General features: G+C 44.9%; 1 protein-coding gene across 12 annotated transcripts in view; it reads right to left on the reverse strand.

Annotated features, from left to right (window-relative positions):
• LOC118774888 (serine/threonine-protein kinase MARK2-like) overlaps positions 1–19,334 on the reverse strand; it is a 38,619-nt gene that overhangs the window by 6,273 nt on the left and 13,012 nt on the right. For 5 of the 12 annotated variants that reach the window (XM_036524466.1, XM_036524463.1, XM_036524461.1 and 2 more), the window contains exons 2-17: positions 16,303–16,476; positions 14,964–15,017; positions 14,464–14,512; positions 13,952–14,017; positions 13,634–13,704; positions 12,822–12,878; positions 12,364–12,600; positions 12,125–12,244; positions 11,254–11,356; positions 10,767–10,879; positions 9,432–9,567; positions 9,075–9,220; positions 8,905–8,993; positions 7,116–7,253; positions 4,820–5,083; positions 937–963 (exon numbers count right to left, since the gene is read on the reverse strand). In XM_036524466.1, coding sequence (XP_036380359.1) covers positions 937–963; positions 4,820–5,083; positions 7,116–7,253; positions 8,905–8,993; positions 9,075–9,220; positions 9,432–9,567; positions 10,767–10,879; positions 11,254–11,356; positions 12,125–12,244; positions 12,364–12,600; positions 12,822–12,878; positions 13,634–13,704; positions 13,952–14,017; positions 14,464–14,512; positions 14,964–15,017; positions 16,303–16,476 — 1,844 coding nt within the window. The remainder of the gene's footprint in view (positions 1–936; positions 964–4,819; positions 5,084–7,115; positions 7,254–8,904; positions 8,994–9,074; positions 9,221–9,431; positions 9,568–10,766; positions 10,880–11,253; positions 11,357–12,124; positions 12,245–12,363; positions 12,601–12,821; positions 12,879–13,633; positions 13,705–13,951; positions 14,018–14,463; positions 14,513–14,963; positions 15,018–16,302; positions 16,477–19,334) is intronic. The other 7 variants (XM_036524469.1, XM_036524465.1, XM_036524464.1 and 4 more) reach the window with 5 other exon arrangements.

Raw genomic sequence — 19,334 nt, forward strand, 5'->3', positions numbered from 1 at the left:
TATAGGTGCCAAATGCTTGCATGCACATTTGACTATCACCATGCACAAACTGCACCAGCTGCAGTTCAAAATGATGTTGTTGAGAGCCAAAATGAAAAATGAAGGTAGAGATGAAACTCACAAATTCTTTAAATAGTGACCGACTAGCTGAAAACGCCAGCCTGGCTTTTCCACTCAATTCCTAATAAATGAAATTGCTGGTATGTACAAAACATACATCCATACATGTGCAAGAAAAAAAAAGACATTTCTTGGTGTCTTGAAGTGATCAAAAAGATATTTATAGAAAATAAGATGTTCAGCAAGGTTTTACATTTCTTTCTTCACTCAAATGAAAAGCTCTCGCAGGTGGCAAAGCTGGCTTGTGTAAAGAACTGGAAATGGAGGATCAAGTTCTAGACTTACAGGATTCCATTTGGAATGGAGCTGTTCAGCATTGACTTCAACTGGTACAAAACAGTCAGTCATGACTTGTGAAGGCATTAAAACCTTTATGCAGTAACGGACTTCCCGTTTCATCCGTCGCTACGTTACCGCTTTAGCTGCTAGCGTCAAAGGGGCAGCTGAACTGAACGCACCACTGTAACACAGCAGGTTATGAGGACACAGTTGCTCGGTGAGACATGCAGCAGGGCGTTGTATTACACAAGAGAAAAATACACAGGTCCAGACGGATGGAAAGTGGGATGTGATGTCAGAAGAGAGAGGACGGACGGTTATCCACCGAGACAGGAGAAAAGAGCTGGCAGCGGGTGAGTCAGGCAATGGGCAACGACGAGGGGCGTTAGTACCAGCCAAACACAACGGCAAAAATATTCAACCACGTATATATAAACCAAGAGATATAAAGACACAATGGACGAGAGAACCACAAAAAAAAGAAATAATAATAATAATAAAAAAAGAGAAAAGGGGGTCATTATTGTTATTGCCTACCTTCTTGGGAATCTGAACGAGAGATTTCTACAAAAAAGGGGGGAAAGAAAAAGAAAATGTATGTACACAAACGTGCACACAAAACAAACCACAGAAAATATCTGATACATACTGCATATCAACTCAGAGAGAACTCCTGAGCATGTCTTGAGATGTCTCAGATGTGCAATTGACGGTCCAGAAGACAAACATCATCACAACATTTCCATAATGTCTGCGCAATATTATGCTGCTACAACATGTAGAGACTGTTATTTGCTAGACAGGAGGGCACAGAACAGCATTGGGACCATGGACAGAATTCAGATTAGTGTTAGCACTGAATGGGTGAGGCATGCAAATGGTCATCAGTGCTAAACACTGCAGTTTTTTAGGTTACTGTGAGATTAATGGAGTTTGCGGGGGCAACGATACATGTTAATAACGTAGGTAATGAACACTGTTCCCGTTTCAAATTTTTCCTGCCCCTTCCCCCTGCAATTGCTATGTAACTGTCCATAGTCACAGAGATCTGTGCCTCTTCAAACCAACGATTTCCAACCAGGCAAAATATCAGTGGAGTCAATAAGCTCATTGAGTGCACCGATTTCTCCAAGCTGAGAGCACACAGAGAAACCTCACGGCTGTACACATACAAACTGCACACACATACACAGAGACAACCGACATTTACTGAACTCCTGTCTCCTGCTCAGGACCTTACTACAACGTTCAACCAACAGAAAACGTTTTAAATAGCATTACTTATTTTGCAACAAAATAACGTCTGTTTCCAATGTCACAGGAATGCTGTGGGAATATTTTCGGCTTTCCTTGAGGTCACCCATTGCATTCTAAGTTTGACTTGTTTGAGCAGGTAGCTGGTAGCTTACATCACACTTAAGATCCACCTTAAGTGTGATGTAATATCTGTGAAATGTTGCTTGCTTTAAGGAAGTGACTCACAATATTTGGTGAAGTTAACTCTGATGATGATGATGACAATGACAGCATTGAATACAATAATTTAGTGTAGATCCACCTGATCCATTTAAGCTTCAACTGCATTTACATAAAGATGCGACGGATCTGGATTTGAACCCAAACACATCCAAATACATACATAATATCCCTGTGGAGGAGAATTCAACAAAATGTACATAGAAAACCAAATGACAACCAAATATGTTACACACAGGGAATGGATTCTTGGATGACTAAAAAAGATCACACATATGCAGGTGCTGTTGTCAACATACTTTAAAATATGACACCCAGAAAAACCAGTTAACAGAAGCAGAACTCAGACACCCCACAAAATACACTGATAAGGGGGTGATCTTTCATACATAATCTCTCACATGCATCAAATTAGCCATTGTGCAAGGAGGTCCTCTACCCCTTGGGGTTTCTACGTTATGTGATTCTGTGTACGTATGCATGCGTGGGTGTGTGGGCATTGACAGCTCTTTGTGGAGAGGTCATTTGAAGTGATCTAACAGCATGTGCTTTACTATAGTAAACTGCTCCTGATATAGGCATCTTTTTGCAGGAGTCTGACGTTTGTAAGGTGTATTCATGATTTACAAGCTACACAAGGAGTGCATGTCTTTGACCACCTCACCAAATATATCAGGTGTAACCATGGAAACTGCTGCCATGGAGGAAATTCAGAATTGAGGGTTTGATTAATTTTAGATCATTCTTCTACAACACTTAGTTTTCATGACCCTCAACTTATGGTGAGGAATTTCACTGCAGTGCTGAATATTTAAAGGAAAAACCCATTCTCCAATATGCTGTAAATTTTAGATTATATTTTGCAACCAATTCAAAAGTCTGTCTTGCCAGAGTATTATAAACCTACTGCCCTGGAATGACAGGAAAAACACTGCCCAACAAACCTGAGAGAAAATGATTCCAGTTCTGTAAATGCTACCTGTATAAGAGTAATACCTTGAATACAACCCTGAAAACAAACAGTGGCAACTCTCCAACAATTGCCGACCTTGAACAAACCAATGTATTTACAAAATAATCCCAGCCACTTAAAATAAATGCAGATACCATCTGGCTCATATACTGATCCACTGAATCTTGAGAAAAAGGTTCCTAGCATCATCCCATTTTCTCAAGCCAAATTTCTGAGGAAAATATACTGGCTGGACATTCTCTTTTCTGATTTAGGTCGTATACACACTTGTCAACCTATTACACTTACTAAAGTTAATTCTATCAAATATAATGGTTAGAAATACAATCTAGATGATAGGGGGTCTTTGTATTCTTGTGTATTGCTTTTAAAAATTCACCTGCATAAAATATACCTACAGACACAATCAATGCAATAATTAATCTAAACTTTGAGTAATAACTGGTGGTTAAATTTTTTTTACTTATGCTTATGCCCTACTGGCTCCAATAAAAAATCTAAAAAACCTAATCAAAATTACATTGGGTCTGAGTAAAAAAAAAAAAAAATTAGCAGCAAGGAAGTTTCAACATGTTACTGTGTGTCAATCACTGAAACTGACAAAAATATATTAGAAGAGTGAAAACATTAACATTCACTTACATGTGTTACTAAAAGGACACTGCAAACTCAGACTGAAACTGGGCCTTAAGGTAGAAAAGAATGCTTCTTAAATGCATTTTTGATAAGAGCAGTACTTTGTTTCCCCTTAATAAAGATTAACATTTTCTGTCCATATTCTTACAGTGGGAGGCCTCTCTGATCAAATTGTATATGCTGATGTTCCCCGAGCAGTACTCAGCCTCAGATGTTACACAGCAATGCAGCCATACCAACAAGGAAATGTTAATACTAAAATCTGGTAAACTATTTTCTAAATGGTTCAGTGGCATCTTCACAGTGAAATTCACATCTTCACATTTAAATTCCCTTTTTAGTTCATTCCCCATTTAGTTCATAATTAGTTAGAATAGTCACAGCCTGAGGTAGGTGGGATACTTCAAATGAAGACGCTGCGCTTTCACAACATTTAATGGAAGTGGTTCACTGTAACGTAATTTTTTTCATATACTTGTACAGAATGGCTCAAACACTTTTGAGTTGTAATTTGAATTTGACACTTAAAAGACAGACATAACTTTGTTTTCCATTTGAATGATTTCAGTCAGTGTTCTACCCATGATTTGTTGGCAGAAGCCAACAAACTTTTTTCATTATTTTTGCCTACCACTTTTTAGACTTTGTAGCTAGCTGGAAGTAAAAAAAAAATCCACATTTTAAGCTTTAATGTTAACAGTATCATCCCACACCAAAACACTTGCACAGTTGCACAGCTTTAAGAGAGAGTACTTTGTGTTTATATGCCAGCTAACACTTACAATGCTACACACAAATTTAATTCACGGTCTTACTGTTTTACATCAATCAGTTAAGTACACAGCTAGATAATTCTTACTAATGAGGCAGCCTCAGAAGAAAAATTCAAAGGACACAAAGGCACAGCTTTACCTCTGTGCCCATGTTTTAAGTGTATTCTGACACTCAGCACATTTCATTGTAAGATGTTTTCTATTCCCTACTTCGGAATGCGAGGCTATAGATGCCTACATCAAATGGAACCCATATTGTACCAATATTATAACCACCTCTTGCAAATAAACAAATCTTTGTTAAACTAAATCATATAGTCAAGGTAATATGTAACCTGTCTATGTGATTTAATTGTTTTCCCCCAATTTTTTTTTTTATCATCCGCTCCCGTATTAGTTTAGGATGAGCTTTAGACTCATTAATACTGGTTCAAAAAAATTAAAACACATACATATACACACATATAGCATGTATACAGATAAGGCCCTTAGCCTTTCTGGCCTCTGTGTTAAGGTCAGAGGCACACCCCCACCCACAGAATCTCGCCTTGTTTTTTCTTACCTGCGCACAAACTTGGACGTGAACTTGCTGAAGATGCCTGTGGCCCCAGGACGGCGGGCCTGGCTGTTCCCGTGGGAGAGGGAGGGAGAGGCCGGGGGACCGTTGCAGGCGGAGGCGTGCTGGTCACGCATCGCCCTCTGCTGGCCAGCGTGGAAAGTGCTTCTGATGGCCACCCCCCTGGAGAAGTTGGTGCGGTCCGTCACAGTGGAGCTGCTGATGTTGTGGGCAGAGGGAGACGCCACCGGCACTCTTTGAGGAGGGTTGCTGTTTTTCCAAACGATGTTTGAAAAGAGGCAGACTGTTACAAAGCTGGACTGGCATGAAACCTAATCTGAGAATACACGTTAACTCCCTCATATCCCATTTTAATCCTCGTACACCAAGCTACTGAAACATACCAATAGTGCCACGTCACTGAGCGAAAGTAATGTGATCTGAAATAAACAAACCAGTGCTCTGTTTTGTACCTGAGCAGCTCATGGGCACAGCCAAAAGGGAGCACAGCAGAATGGTATTAACATGAACAAATACGGAGACGCGTACTAGCAGTACTCTATTCTTATTCACCGAGGGTGAAGTTTTGTTCCATTACTGTACTACCACTGTTTTTGGGCCTTCCCACCCAAACATGACCTTGAAAAATGAAAGACAATAAAACAGCAGTATTCCCCTGTCTGTAGTCCTTTAACACCTCTTTATATCAACTTTTCAGAGTCGCTATGATGTTTGATCAATGTTGCAAGAACGTCTGCTGTTACATAAGGATAAACCCATTTTCACTGTACCCTGGAACACCATTATTTACTTTCAAGTTACGCTGAAATTCAGATTAACTTACCTTTTCTTTGTTTTGAATTGTAACATAAGCGTACCACTGATTCAAAGGTGAAAACAAAGGCGAGAGGCAAACCAAAAGTGACAACACCACTAGAGTGTTAATGGTCATAATGTTAATAGTAACAGTATTAACACCAAAATGCAAGGTATACAGGATGTAAGTTTAGCAGACACTCACTGTCTAATGGCTGGTGGTTCAGGGGTTAACAGATGGCATTGCATGGACACATATACTGGCACACACAGCCAGGGAAAAAGGGCATGTATCTACAGGACCCTGATGGACTACTCTATAACAACAGGGCAAAACAGACCAACACTGCCAGACAAGATGGGGACGGGGGCAATAGGGGCAAAAAGGCTTGTTTTTGGGTGGGGTGGGGGGTACTTGAAGACGCAGAGTAGGGGAAATCTGTAGGGCGTGGAGGAAGGGACAGCAATAAAGGTGTACGTGATGTATGGATGCGGTACAATGTGGCAGAAAAGGAAAGGAATTTGTGTTGTTGAGCTGAACTACAACCGCAGTAAAGCACACACCACCATAGCACGGGTCAGCACAAGGACACAGAGACACACACTCACACACTCAAAGAGTCACACTTATGGCCGTCAGCCTACTGTGCACCCACAGTGTTCCAAAAATGCTACAAATATTCTGTGTGTAGTTTCGCATGCAAACAGGCGAGTTGATACGCATTTGTGCATAATACCAACTCTAAATCCATGAATCTTCCATTGCTGGAATGTGAAAAGTAAATACTCACGAAAAATCTGTGTCCGCATGCTTTTGGTTCTTTGGTCAATTGGACATGCGAGCAAACAGCAGGACACAAGTACTCTATGAGCTGTGTGTAAACCTTGGCCGGCGTTAAAATATGCTGTACAGAGAGCGTAGAATGGATGGAGGGGTGGAATAAATGGGACAGTACAGAAAGGGTGGACAGACACCTCCCTGTTAGGATGTTGGTTGTCACTTCAGGGTGGAAAGGTTTGTCAGACAATGTAGGAGAGACAAAAAGGTGATATTGAGAGATGTCATGGAATCGTAGAGGGCTGAATGGGGCATGGAAGCTGAAGAGGGGTGACTGTTTGGGGGGACAGGGGACAAATGCCTCACATGGGAGGAGTAGGGTTGTTGTCTTCATAATAAGCTCTGACTCTAGAAAGATGTAATTAACATACTCATTGTCACTGAACTCTAAAACCTAATTAAAGCTGTGCTCAAAGCTGATCCCAGAGCACCCCTCATTTAAGACTGCCTTTGTTGAATCAGTAACTAATTCTTTGCGTTGACCCCTTTTCTCTTTCTCTCTTAATTTAAGCTCACATCTTTCTTCATCTCTGCCTGTCGTCTCATTCTCTCTGTCCCTGACTGACCCTTCCCAGCATCCTCCTCTCCCTCTCCCTGTCCCTGTGCCTCCCTCTCTCACTCTGCTCTCCCCGTCTCTGTCCCACTTGCCTGGGCTGGAGTGCGTGGAGGTCGGGGGGGCTGGGGTGGGCGGAGGTGGACAGGGACTTGTGGTGTCGGGGGCGGGAGGTGGAGGAGAGGACAGCAGCAGCCGAGGCGGTGGAGGCTCGGGACCCTGGAGTGTTCAGGCTGGGGGAGAAAATGAATCACAGCCGCCCTCCGGACCCCCGGCGGGGGGTGCGAGCGGGGTGCGAGGGACACGGGTTAGAGACCAAACAGCACACAGCGGGGGAGGGGCGGATCAGGAGGAACACACAAAGCACACGGGGGGGGGGGGGACAGTTCAGGGGACAAGAGGGAGGGGTGAGACTGTTGGATCATGTGCTGAACACACACGCGCACACACGCACACACACACACACACACACACACGTGTGCGCGCACACAGACACAGACACAGACACACAGACACACAAATCTCAGATGTCACAAATGCAGCACCAGAAGGGGTTATGCAGGTTTGCGATGGAAAAAACAACATCAACCTTTGCCTAATGATTAAACAGGTTAATCACAGACGCCAACAGGAATAAACCATGAACAACAGGATCTTTGATAAAATGGGGGGGTTACAGAATTGCCCGCTCACATAAAAGCTGGATCACACTATTTATGCAATGGCCGGAACAGAAGCAAAGCAACTTAAGGTAGAAAAACACGGCACAAAGCTCAGCGGCATTAAAAAGCAAGTGAGAACATTCAGAAAAACAATGAAAATTCCCAGATCTGATATGTATGACGCAGACACATCATACATACGCAAGCAAATGTGTCCATGTATGCGCAAACGCAGACGTGATACTACTCTAGGCCAGGCCGTCGCTAGCTTCGGCCTGAAGGCAGAAGAGGAAGTGGGTGGTGAGTACAGAGACAGCGAGTGAGTCTGCCAGGGTAATCGATTAGCTTCACACATTCACGTGTGCACGAGCATGCTGAAGATGTGCATTTGCACTATTTGCTTTTAAATGTACGCATCCCTTGCATCTCCTTGTACAGAGAAGGAACACGTCCAATGAAACTATCATTAGACAAAAAAACAGGTTGGGGGTAAACAGCCTATCAAACAGCCCATCAAATTGAAATGGTTAATTTAAAAAAAAGAAAAAGGCTCAGACAGCCCACGGGTGGGACAGTGACAGGCGCTCTGGAGCAATGTAAGCAGTGTTCTGCGCGGGCTGAAATGCATACTGCCGTGCAGTGCTGTGCTGTGCCCGGGTTTCAGCATGCTGTCCCGCACCGAGTCTCAGGACTGCACTGCGTCTGTCTCTCTGGTGTAACTCCCTCCCGGGTGACACAGCAGCTCTTTATGGGTCACGCATGAACCACTGGTGTCACACACCACACATTCAGAAACAGGCAACCGGCCCACCAGGCTCAGTCTGTGTAAACACTGGATATGTGCCAGTGCACCTGAAGCTCTCAGCACGCGCCTGTCCGGTGCTGTGCATCTGTGCGGTTTATGTGTGACTGCATGTGTGAGTTTAGCGGAACAGCACCTGTCCAGATACACTGACACAACAGGGCATCTGCCTGCCACAGACTTCTCACTGAAACGAGCGTCTTGCGATCTACGACAGCCAAAAATTAAATAATGACTCTTTGCTGAGCGTGCAGATAAAATTATCTGCTGTCTGCAGCCTAACCAAGCGGGATTCCGTCGTGATGTTGCCCACATAATGCACACATGAAGGGAATGACTCCTGTGTGTTCCTCAGCGTTGGTCCGTTTACGCACGCGTCTGCACGCGTCTGCACAAGGCTGGAGACGTGATGCGGTGTACCTGTCCTTGCCGTTCTGTACCCCGAGCGTGGCTCTCTCAGTGACGGGGGAGTTTCGGTTCCGACTCGTACCAGTCGTCAGGACGCTGTTCTGTAAGGCAGGGCAGGATGTCGTCAGCCGCCTGTGTTCAGCTGTAATGAGGCTGGGGGCAGGAGTGTGACCGATACTCACAGAAGAGGGGGTCGAGCTGCCCTTCTTATGGTCACCAGGGACGAGGGGGCTGGGGGGCACTTTGGCAGAACTGCCGGAGCCTTTCCTCCCAGGATCCTCTGGGGCGTGCTTACTGTCGCCCTGGGAACGCTTGGAGTAGGAGGAGCCTGAGAGGGGGGGGGGGTCGGGGAGGAAAGAGAGAGGGAGAGGAACGGGAACAGAAGGATAAGCGGAGCAGAAGAAAAGAATGGAGGGACAAAAGGAGAGGAAAAAAGAGGAATAAGACAACACAACTTTTTACTTTCTGGAAACTTTAAGACCCCCCCCCACCAGTGCACCCATCACCTGCTTCACTCTCCTCTGGTCGTTGTGTCATACCTTGGTCGGTGGCTCTCCGGGGCTTCTGATTGGAGGAGACACTGCGCTGTACCTTGTGAGGCGGGGACTGGACATTGCTGTTTGTGATGTCATTTCCTGGGCGGGGTTTCATTGACATGTTGATGCACTCATCCAGCTAAAAGGAAGTGGGTACGGAGAGAAATGAGCCGCTTCCCTTCATGCTACAACGCTGCACAACAGCAAAGTCAGGTGTAGGGTGTCATCTCCTGGCTTCCACCTCCGGCCTCCTCAACGCATGATGAGCTTGTGTGAATACAAAATGCCCGATTTCTCTGGACATATTCAGGCCAGACTGTGAAAGTTCAATCTGTTCAAAATGGTACTTTGCATTTCCACTGAATTTCAGCCAACATATGCACCTGTCCCTGGGTCCATTCCAGCAACATCAGCGTTCCAACCGCCCCTCACTCCAGCCATACATACAAACAGCTGGCATAGTGTGAGAATCGTGCATGTGAATGCTTTTTCTGCATAAGCATACAATTTAAAGTTTTGTGGATGGTACCTTGAAAACTTGGGAAATGTGTAAACAAGACAGGGATGATGAAATGCTTATGCTACTGCATAAATGTGATTTTGATCATTTTCCTTCCACTTCTGACAGCTGTTTTTCCTTTATTGACTACGGCTGCCATGTTCAAATTCGAGCAGAGCTGACAGCAATGAAATCACAAGCCATCTGCATTCCACTGAAGTTAGATTTAAGCACATTTCAAGTGCTGAATTCCATTAGTTATCTGTTTGCTTGAAGAAAACAAGGGCTTAATTTCAGGCACCCGGCTACATCAATACCATGATGAGTGGCATTTCCTGAACCGCACGGACCTGCACGCCGGCCCCTGTTCAGCATTCAGCGGCACCGTGAGTGCCTAGCTCGGCCAGCCGTCTGCTGATACCGCAGCTGCACATCAGCAGAATAGCTTCTTACGACTGCATCTCCACTCAAGCAACTGCAGCTAGATCAGAGGCACCGTGCATTTCCGCTTGGTTAAGGAAATGGCACTCATTACAACTAAAAACAAACAGCAAATGTTGAAGGCATTTAGTGATAGCCAGCAATCTCTCTGTTTTTAAATATTCCTCATGAAAATGCAATACAATGAATATTACAGCAAGAGAGAGCCTTGATTTTTTTTTATTTTTATTTATAGACAAATATGTCCTCTCGATAAACATGCCTCGTTCCACTCAGCCAGATTTTGACTACACATGTGTAGCGAGATGACTGTACACACATCTACATACAGTTATATCTGGAGTTTGTGTGACAGGCCTCGAGGTGTGGCCACGGACTGCGTGAATGCGTGCAGGTACCTCAGAGTTCCTGTAGTCCAGTAGCAGGTATGTGGCCATGACCTCGTTGTATTTTTGGTTGACCAGGGAGTCCTGGATCTCCTCCTGAGAGTAGCCCATCTGCAGCATCACATCTAAAGAGGACAGGCATGTAGTCAACAAAGGAACGACACTCAGACCACCAGGATCAGAACTGCACACAAAGCAGCAAGACCAAAGGGAATGTTGTGATCAAAAGAGCCTGAACACAGGCACGCGCATGCACACACAAAGATCTCAGGTCAAAGTCTCCCAGACAGAAAGCAAAGACAAAGGAGATGAACCAAAGGAAAGGACAGTGGCACAGGCTGGAAAGGGAAGTGTTCCACATGTCCACAATTTCTAAAACTGAACAGCACCCCCCAAAGAGAACCACAGCTGCACCCATGCCCTCCTGTGCGCCCCCGTACCCCCCCCGGGACGGCTGCCTCACCCCTCCTCCAGCCCTCCGCACCCCCCGGCCTCTGACCTGTCCTCTTGGGGTCCTTGTAGTCAGGCTGGGGCTCCACATAGGGCTTCAGCTCCTCGTCCTCGTGACCCACGTTCATCCAGCGGTCTTTCATGATCTGCTGCTGAACGCAAGCGAGGGTGTGAGAGCGGAGGGGAGGGGAGGAAAGTCAAACCCCAGCACAGCGCTTTTCACCGCTATGTCATACGTTCAAGCCCCGGAATGGGATACTGCTGTTAATACCACAGCTGAACTTCAGCATCATGGCAGAGTCTTAACAACTACAGATTGCTGAAGTAGGGCAAAGGCCTTTCCTTCCTGAACATTCTGTTGGGTTTAGCAATCTGAACCAGCACCGTTAAACCCACCACATACCTTTTCTTCTCAAAAAACTGCATGTATGGACATGTTTAGATAAAATTTAAAAACATAATAGAGTGTATGGGTACAAATTTGCTAGCTAAATTTAAAAATCACACTAGTGAGCCAACTGAAATATTCAAATGGCTACAACTGGGTAGCTCTTTTATTTGTCTGTGTATTATATTTTTTGAACCCAGAATAATTTAATTTAATCCTTCTGTAGAAATGATTATGCAGACTGTTCATCCTCTGTGTGTGAGCCTTGAGTGGTGTAACAAACATATGCGGTATGACAGTCTACCCTACTGAACACAGCCCAGGGGAATTCTGCTCTTACAGATTTCCTGGGTCTCAGTAAGCCCCTGCTTTAGACCTAGAACCACAGCGGTACAGATGTAGCTGCAGTATACAAACTGGGTCTAATCAACATGTATTGGGGACATGAACATGCAGGGCGTCAACCCCTTGCAGCAGATGCGGGTGCGGTACACTGTTCAGGGTGTGAGTGCCGCAGGGATGTGCCACTCACCTCTAGGCTGCCCCTCTTGGTGGGGTTGAGAATGAGGAATTTCTTGAGGAGGTTTTCGCAGTCTGTGGACATGTAGAAAGGAATCCTGTATTTGCCCCTCAACACCCTCTCACGCAGCTCCTGAGAGAGAGAAAACGGAAGGGTTTACGTCTGTCGATTCCAGCACAACGCCAACCTCCCCCCCCCCCCCCCCCCCCCCAATCGCTCTGGCCCTCTCTGCTGCCCCCGTTTCTGCCCACCTTGAGGTTCTGTCCGTCGAAGGGCAGGGAGCCACTGACGAGGGTGTAGAGGATGACCCCCAGGCTCCACACGTCCACCTCGGGCCCGTCGTACTTCTTCCCCTGGAACAGCTCCGGGGCCGCGTAGGGCGGGCTGCCGCAGAAGGTGTCCAGCTTATTTCCCAGCGTGAACTCGTTGCTGAAGCCAAAGTCTGCGATCTTGATGTTCATGTCTGCGTCTAGGAGCAGGTTCTCTGCCTGGAGGGGGCGGAGACAGAATAGAGAATGTGCACTTGGGGTGACGCGAATCATTCATTACTTCTAACCCACCCTCTCAACTGAACTCTAACCGTCACTCTCACCCAAACTCCAACCTTCACCCTCTCATCCAAATTCTCACAACTTGACCCTTTCCCCCAAACTTAACCTTAGCCTTAACCTTCACCCAACCGCCCCTTCTGCGACTTTCACATTCTTACCTTCAAGTCTCTGTGTACAATGCACTTCTGGTGACAGTACTGAACCGCTGAAACGATCTGCAGAGGGAAAAAGACAGGGCACGGAACTGTTTGAAACCTTACCAGGGCTGTTTACATATCAACTGAGGAATGTTTGTGCCAATTTTTTGAGCTTTTATCCAGTGCACAGCGATGTCCTGGCTAACTGACCTAACGTTACGGAACCTGCTCTCTCTCCCTTCTCTCTCCTCACACTGTGCTCAGGCTGCCTCTTTCCCTGCCACGCTGCCAAGCTTCCTTGCTTTCGATTAGGACAATAAGGGGACTGTGTCGCCTGGTCAAAAGTAATCATATGAGCAGGGGATCCAAAAAGAAAAAAAAAAAAAAAACATGATTACGCAAAAGATGTGAGAGCCAAGCTGAGTTATGCTCACAGCACTGATCTGTAATCTTCTACTATAACTGCTGAGAATGAGCAACTACAGCTTCACAGGTAAGGCAGAGGTACACTGACTTCATGTTTTTACAGAGACATAACTGAGAAAAAACTGATAGCGTGATAAGCTATCTTTTGTAAGTCGCTTTATATATAAGCGTCTGCTAAATAAATGTAAAATGTAAATGTAAATACGCCGAGTATAGACTCATATATTTAAATAAACAAAACTGGTGATGCCAAATGTTAACACAACCACAAACCATGGCATGCATGACTACAATGAGTGCACACACAGTAACAATCGTGCCCTCACACTCACGACCCTACGCAGGCAGCGTGTGCACTGATCACAACTGTGCACCAATGAGCGCACGGACAGGGAGCGGCATCTCACCTGTCGAAATTTGGCTCTAGCCTCCTTCTCTTTCATCCTGCCGTGAGCGACGAGGTAATCGAACACTTCACCTGAGGGAAGGGGGAAGGGGAGAGACAGAGGGAGCGAGGGAGGAGTGAGAGGATGCCGGGAGAGGTGTGACTCGCCAATACCGGCTGCACATATAATACATGATTACAGCACACAAAATTACACCAATGAATGAAGGTATCAGGTACCCACAAAGTGTTGCTGGCACTTTAATATGTATTTAATATATACAATCATTTCATACAAACCAAAGAAGCTTTTTAATTAAGAGAGAAGAAAAGTTCTCACCTCCACTGGCATACTCCATTACAAGATACAGCGTCTTCTCTGTCTCTATGACTTCAAATAACTTAACTAGACAGAGAGAGAGATTGCTGTTATTGTTAATAATAACGATATCATCATAGCATCTTTCTAATCTCCACTAGAATTTGTATTTATTGTCATCATCTTTACAAATCTATCATGCCGTTTAATGTGCGTGTAGTCTATAATTGCTTAAAGTACAGATACAGCTAGAGATAACGCTAATGTTCCACTTTCACCTGCATCGTAAAAGTACAATAAATATTCAACACATAATGTAGATATTCATAAAACATGCGTGTATGATTCTACTCAACTCAAGTTTCAGGTTGAGCCACAACAGCCAGGGGAACTAACCGTACTGAAACCGAATGACATTTTGGTGGGAATTCTCAACACGAAAACGAAACAAATGTCAAGACAACTAACCTCAGTGTTCAGGGTTGAGCTACTTTCAGTCACGTGGTAATGTCTGTTTAGACGGTCACACTTACCGATATTGGGATGATTCAAAAGCTTCATGATCCTCACTTCACGAAACAGCTGTAGGGCAAACAGACAGGACAACAGCCAGGTTCAGAAGGTTCAAAAGTTGGAGAAATGCCTGGGCACACATGAAAAACCCCTGGGACGGGGCAACAGATGTTTCTGTAGTCCTATAGGGACTGCGAGTATCTCTGTTTGTGTGTGTGTGTGTGTGTGTGTGTGTATAAAACAGTGCACAGTGCAACCCCGCCCAGCCCCTCAGTGAAGGAAGTCATTGAGACACATTTCCTGTAATTACCCCCTTCTGCCCAGGACCCTTTGGGAAATGCAGAGAAATAAATCTCTGCTTCAGAGGACAAATCTGGGTGCATGTCCGGGCTGGGGGGCACAGGGTTTCTCACCATTGCATTGGGTGGCTCAAAACAGAAGGCCGAAATACAAACATTCTCACTGTAGTTTCTTATGGCAACAAAAACTTTTCTATGGGAGTGAGTGAGCCATCACTCACCTTCTGGAGACTGGAGGAGTTGAGTTGGGTCTTGTCTATGATTTTAACTGCCACCTTAAGGACAAGAAAACAGACCAATGAAGGGAGAGAACCACCAGGACTTGTACGACAGCGTAATCGAGAATTCAGGAGTTCCAGAGGGACAAGACTGTTTCCAAAGTTACTGGCATTACAGAGCAACCTTACCCACACATACACAACACAAGCAGAAGACCACATGTGGGGTCAAGTGTAGATAAACCATGGAATTTGCTGGAAGTTTTACTACAAGAGCTTTGATATTCAGAGTGTGTACAAAGGCAGCTGCAACCAAACTTTCAGGTTGAGTCACTGCTGCTGTCATGTGCTGAAACTACAGGGCATTTTAATGGGGATTCACACAAAAAAAACTACATAAACCTACATTAAGAGACTGACATTAAGAGAGTAAAAGCACAACAATATGACCACGAGGACATCAAAACAATTCTGACGTACATCACAATATCATGGAACAGCTGTAGGACATTTAAACCATATTCACCATATTTCTCTCTTCACACTACCAACACCTCTGAATTCTTATATCCAGACACACACACTCTCGTTGTTCTTTTCCTCTCTATATACCCCTGTCTGCATATACCTTACACCCTTCACCTCTTTCTCCCTACATCTAGGTGTGTACCCCACCACCTCTAAGACCATGAATCACAGCGAGTGCTAGTGTCACATGACAAGCAGCCACAGTTTAACAAACAGAGCAAACCAAAATCATACACCGCTGAGACATTGCGTTACGTTATATTACATTATTGGCATTTAGCAGACACTCTTATCGAGAGTGACTTACATCGGTTACAGTTTCTTTAAACAATGTTATCCATTTATTTAGCTGGATATTTACTGAGGCAATTGTGGTTTAACCCTTTACTGCACGTAACTTATTTTATGCTATGTAGCACACGTGTTGGGTTGCATGGTTCATTATGTTTTCATTAGTTATATTAAGCTTCTCATAATTATTACTGTTGCATTTGCTCTATTTTTTAACATTAAATCGCTGTTTCCTCAAAGCTAACATTATCTAGAATTTTTCCAATCTAGTGTTCTAATCGCACCGGTTTTACCTAATCACACTGGTGTGACCGTACGTGCAAAAGGGTTAAGTACCTTGTCCAAGGGTACAGCAGCAGTGCCCCAGCGGGGAATCGAACTGGCAACCTTTCGGTTACGGGTCCTGCTCCTTAACCACTATGCTACACTGCCGCCCCATCCGCATTCATCCCACCAGCCCATCCGATACCCCACCGCCTCAGGTATCCTGTGCAAACGAGAGCGTCGCCACGGCGCCTCTCACCTCCTTCCCGGTCAGCACGTGGCGGGCGAGTTTGACTTTGGCGAAGTTGCCCTTGCCGATGGTCTTAAGCAGCCGGTAGTTGCCGATGTGCGGCTGCTCGTCTGCCGTCGTAGCAACCAGGTTCCGGCATCGCGGCATGCTGGGTCGCCCCCCCGCTTTGGATTCTGAGTGAGACTGGAGGAGGGAGCAGGAGAGACACGGTTAACATACTGACACAGCTGTGAAGGCAACATCACTGAACAATACCTCCCAGAACTCACTACGGTCAGGTTCTGCTCACTTCCCCATTGCTGTGCGGACATCTCTAACATCAACAGATTAACTGAGCAAAGAACCTATGGAAAATGGCTCAAAAGGGGATGCAAAGTGTGATATGGTGCTGCTGAGCCTATATGTAAGCTTACAGCACACAGCTGAGACAAAAAAAAAACATTTAAAAACAATTACTACATGAACAGCGCTCAGTGAGCTTGGGTAAACGCAGTGTACAGCCCACACTGCTGTGACCTTTTCGTACTCCAGAGTCTGAGGGAAGCTTTTCCATCTCTGTGACCCTGTGACCTAGGCAGACAGGTGACAGTTACGAGGGGGAGGCGGAGCAGAGAGTCCAGGCTCTGGTGGGAGGGACACAGACGGAGGGGGAGAGAGTGAGGGACAGAGTGTGCTTGTGAGGGAGAGTGGGAGAGAAAGAGAGAGGAGGATATCTGTTTATATTTCTGAGCCACGCTCTGTGCTGTCATTCCTCATTTACAGACTATTCAACTAATTATTCTTTTCTCAATCCATTCCCTCGTTCAAGGGCTGGTGTGAAGAGAGCATTTGTCCTGTGAGTGTGTGGTGAGAACAAAGGACTGTGTGTTTATGTGGTACAGTGTTAAGTGCAGTGTTTATGCAAATCTGTGCCCCGTGTGAATGTGTGTTAGTGTAGAACCCATTCCAGCAGACCAGGTGGTCAAACACAGTGCTATATTTATGCCTTATTTTTTTTTTTTTTACACTGCTTCTGGGAACTTGTTAGGGAAGTGTAGGCTGTGTGAAAACCAAGATATTCAGGGCAGCACAGAAGATGACATTCTGGTACTGATGTGCACATTTACAGATGTCCAATTACATATTATCATGCTAAAAAGTAGGATTTTGTGCACAATTAGCGAGAACATTTTCTTGCACTGCTTTGAATAATGACCCCCATCCAACATGCAATGGGTCACATACAAGAGTTCCTCAAATATGCCGAGTTCACATCTGACTCTGTTTTTGGTAAAATGCCCTACAGACGAGAGACACATCTGTAATATTTTTGAAAAAGTAATATTCATCATTTCTCACAATATTCAAATACAGCTAATCTAACACCATGTCTACATTATGTGCACGGCTTAATGAGTAAGTTATTCATATAGGGCTAGGATAGACAAATCTGAAATTTTGCCCAGTTGGTTTGGTGTTACACATTCACCAAAATTACCAAATGGTTTAACCCCTATTTAATCAAGTACAGTTGTAACTGTCACAAGTTATGGGAAAATGTTTTTAAAACAAATATGACATAGCCTAACATGGCAGATAAAAATCATATTTTGAAAACAAAGGCACTCATTTTAAATGGAAAGGAGCAATGGTTATGAAATACTTCAAGGTGACTATGTTCACGTAAAGCATTCAGTACAGAGAATTAGGCTTCTTGTGTATGAGGCTGAGAGCTGGCAAAGCTCAGCTCTGCACAGCACTACTTGTATGACTCACTCTCCTCCTGACCAAAATAGGATCAGATGTGGCCACCTCTCTTTTATGGATGCAATTACTGTGATTTTATAAAACTGTCTAATCACTCCAGTCAGTTAATGCTTACATGATGCATGGAAGCAGACAGCCACACAAAGGAAAGAGCGAACATCTTGCAAAATAAACTGTCATCACTGGAAAATGCAATGCTATGGAGAAATGTTATGAACATGTCGACATTATGTGTCGACTGGAACAGCCAAATAATCCCCCTAAAAACATAACTTTAACAATCGACTCCAGCTTAGCCAGCGGTATAAATGTATGAGCTGAGTGCGTTGCTGTGGCCTTAACGCCACGGTTACGGCCGGCCAGCAGCAGGCCCCACCTGTGCATTTCTGTTTTTGCGTCAGCTTGTATATCTGGCAGCTTCTGCTGGTGCGCGGCAGGGCGTCTATGGTATAGCTGTGCTACGTTACAGTGAGCAATGCAGTCTGCAGGTCTCCACCAACACACATGGCACTGTCCTTCAACACAACAGCTAAACAACCCCCCCACCTCCAGCACACACGGCCCTGATCTGCAGCAGGCAAGATGAAAGTGTTCTGCTTACACTGACACAGGGAGGAAGAGGGGATCCTGAGAAACAGGAAGCTCATTTTATAGGTGGTAAAAAAAAAAAAAAAAAAAACGCTTGCACCGTTACAAACGTAGCAAGTGGTGTATCAGGGTGCAGAGATCAGCCGCTGCACAGACTACTGTATCACCATCAATCAACAACAATTACTGGCAGACCGCTATCCAGGAAAATTCACAGAGCCCATCAATCACCAGGCAATTAGGAATTACTTGCATGGACTAGCCTTTCACTTAAGTGTTATTTGTTTGCGCAATTTCAGCTGTGTGTGGTTAATTAAGCACGACACTTTAGCTGCTGTTCACAGTGTGGATTCACTTTCAGCGGCGCAGCCCAACAGCTAAAATACGCAGATGTATGAGAATCAGCGGGTTGCTTCCCACCGCTGCGCTCCTCCTGGGGTGTGATTGGATAGTCTTAACTTCATGCGGTGCCCTTGCTCGTACCCGCAGTTTACTGCCCAAACACCTTTAATCTGAACAGGAAGAGGACACTGAGTGGAGGGCTTTCAACAGAGGCATCAAGAGTGAAGACGCAGAAAAAGGGGCTGAACTCAACACAGACAGTTAGAAAAGAACTTCCACGCAAAGAGAGAACCCCGACAGAACGATCAAGCACATGCTCGTAAAAAGAGAAGATTAGCGAAAAGCTTAAACAAAATAAATTTTTC

The sequence above is a fragment of the Megalops cyprinoides genome, chromosome 3 (assembly GCF_013368585.1).
Source record: "Megalops cyprinoides isolate fMegCyp1 chromosome 3, fMegCyp1.pri, whole genome shotgun sequence".
Classification (NCBI taxonomy): Eukaryota; Metazoa; Chordata; class Actinopteri; order Elopiformes; family Megalopidae; genus Megalops; species Megalops cyprinoides.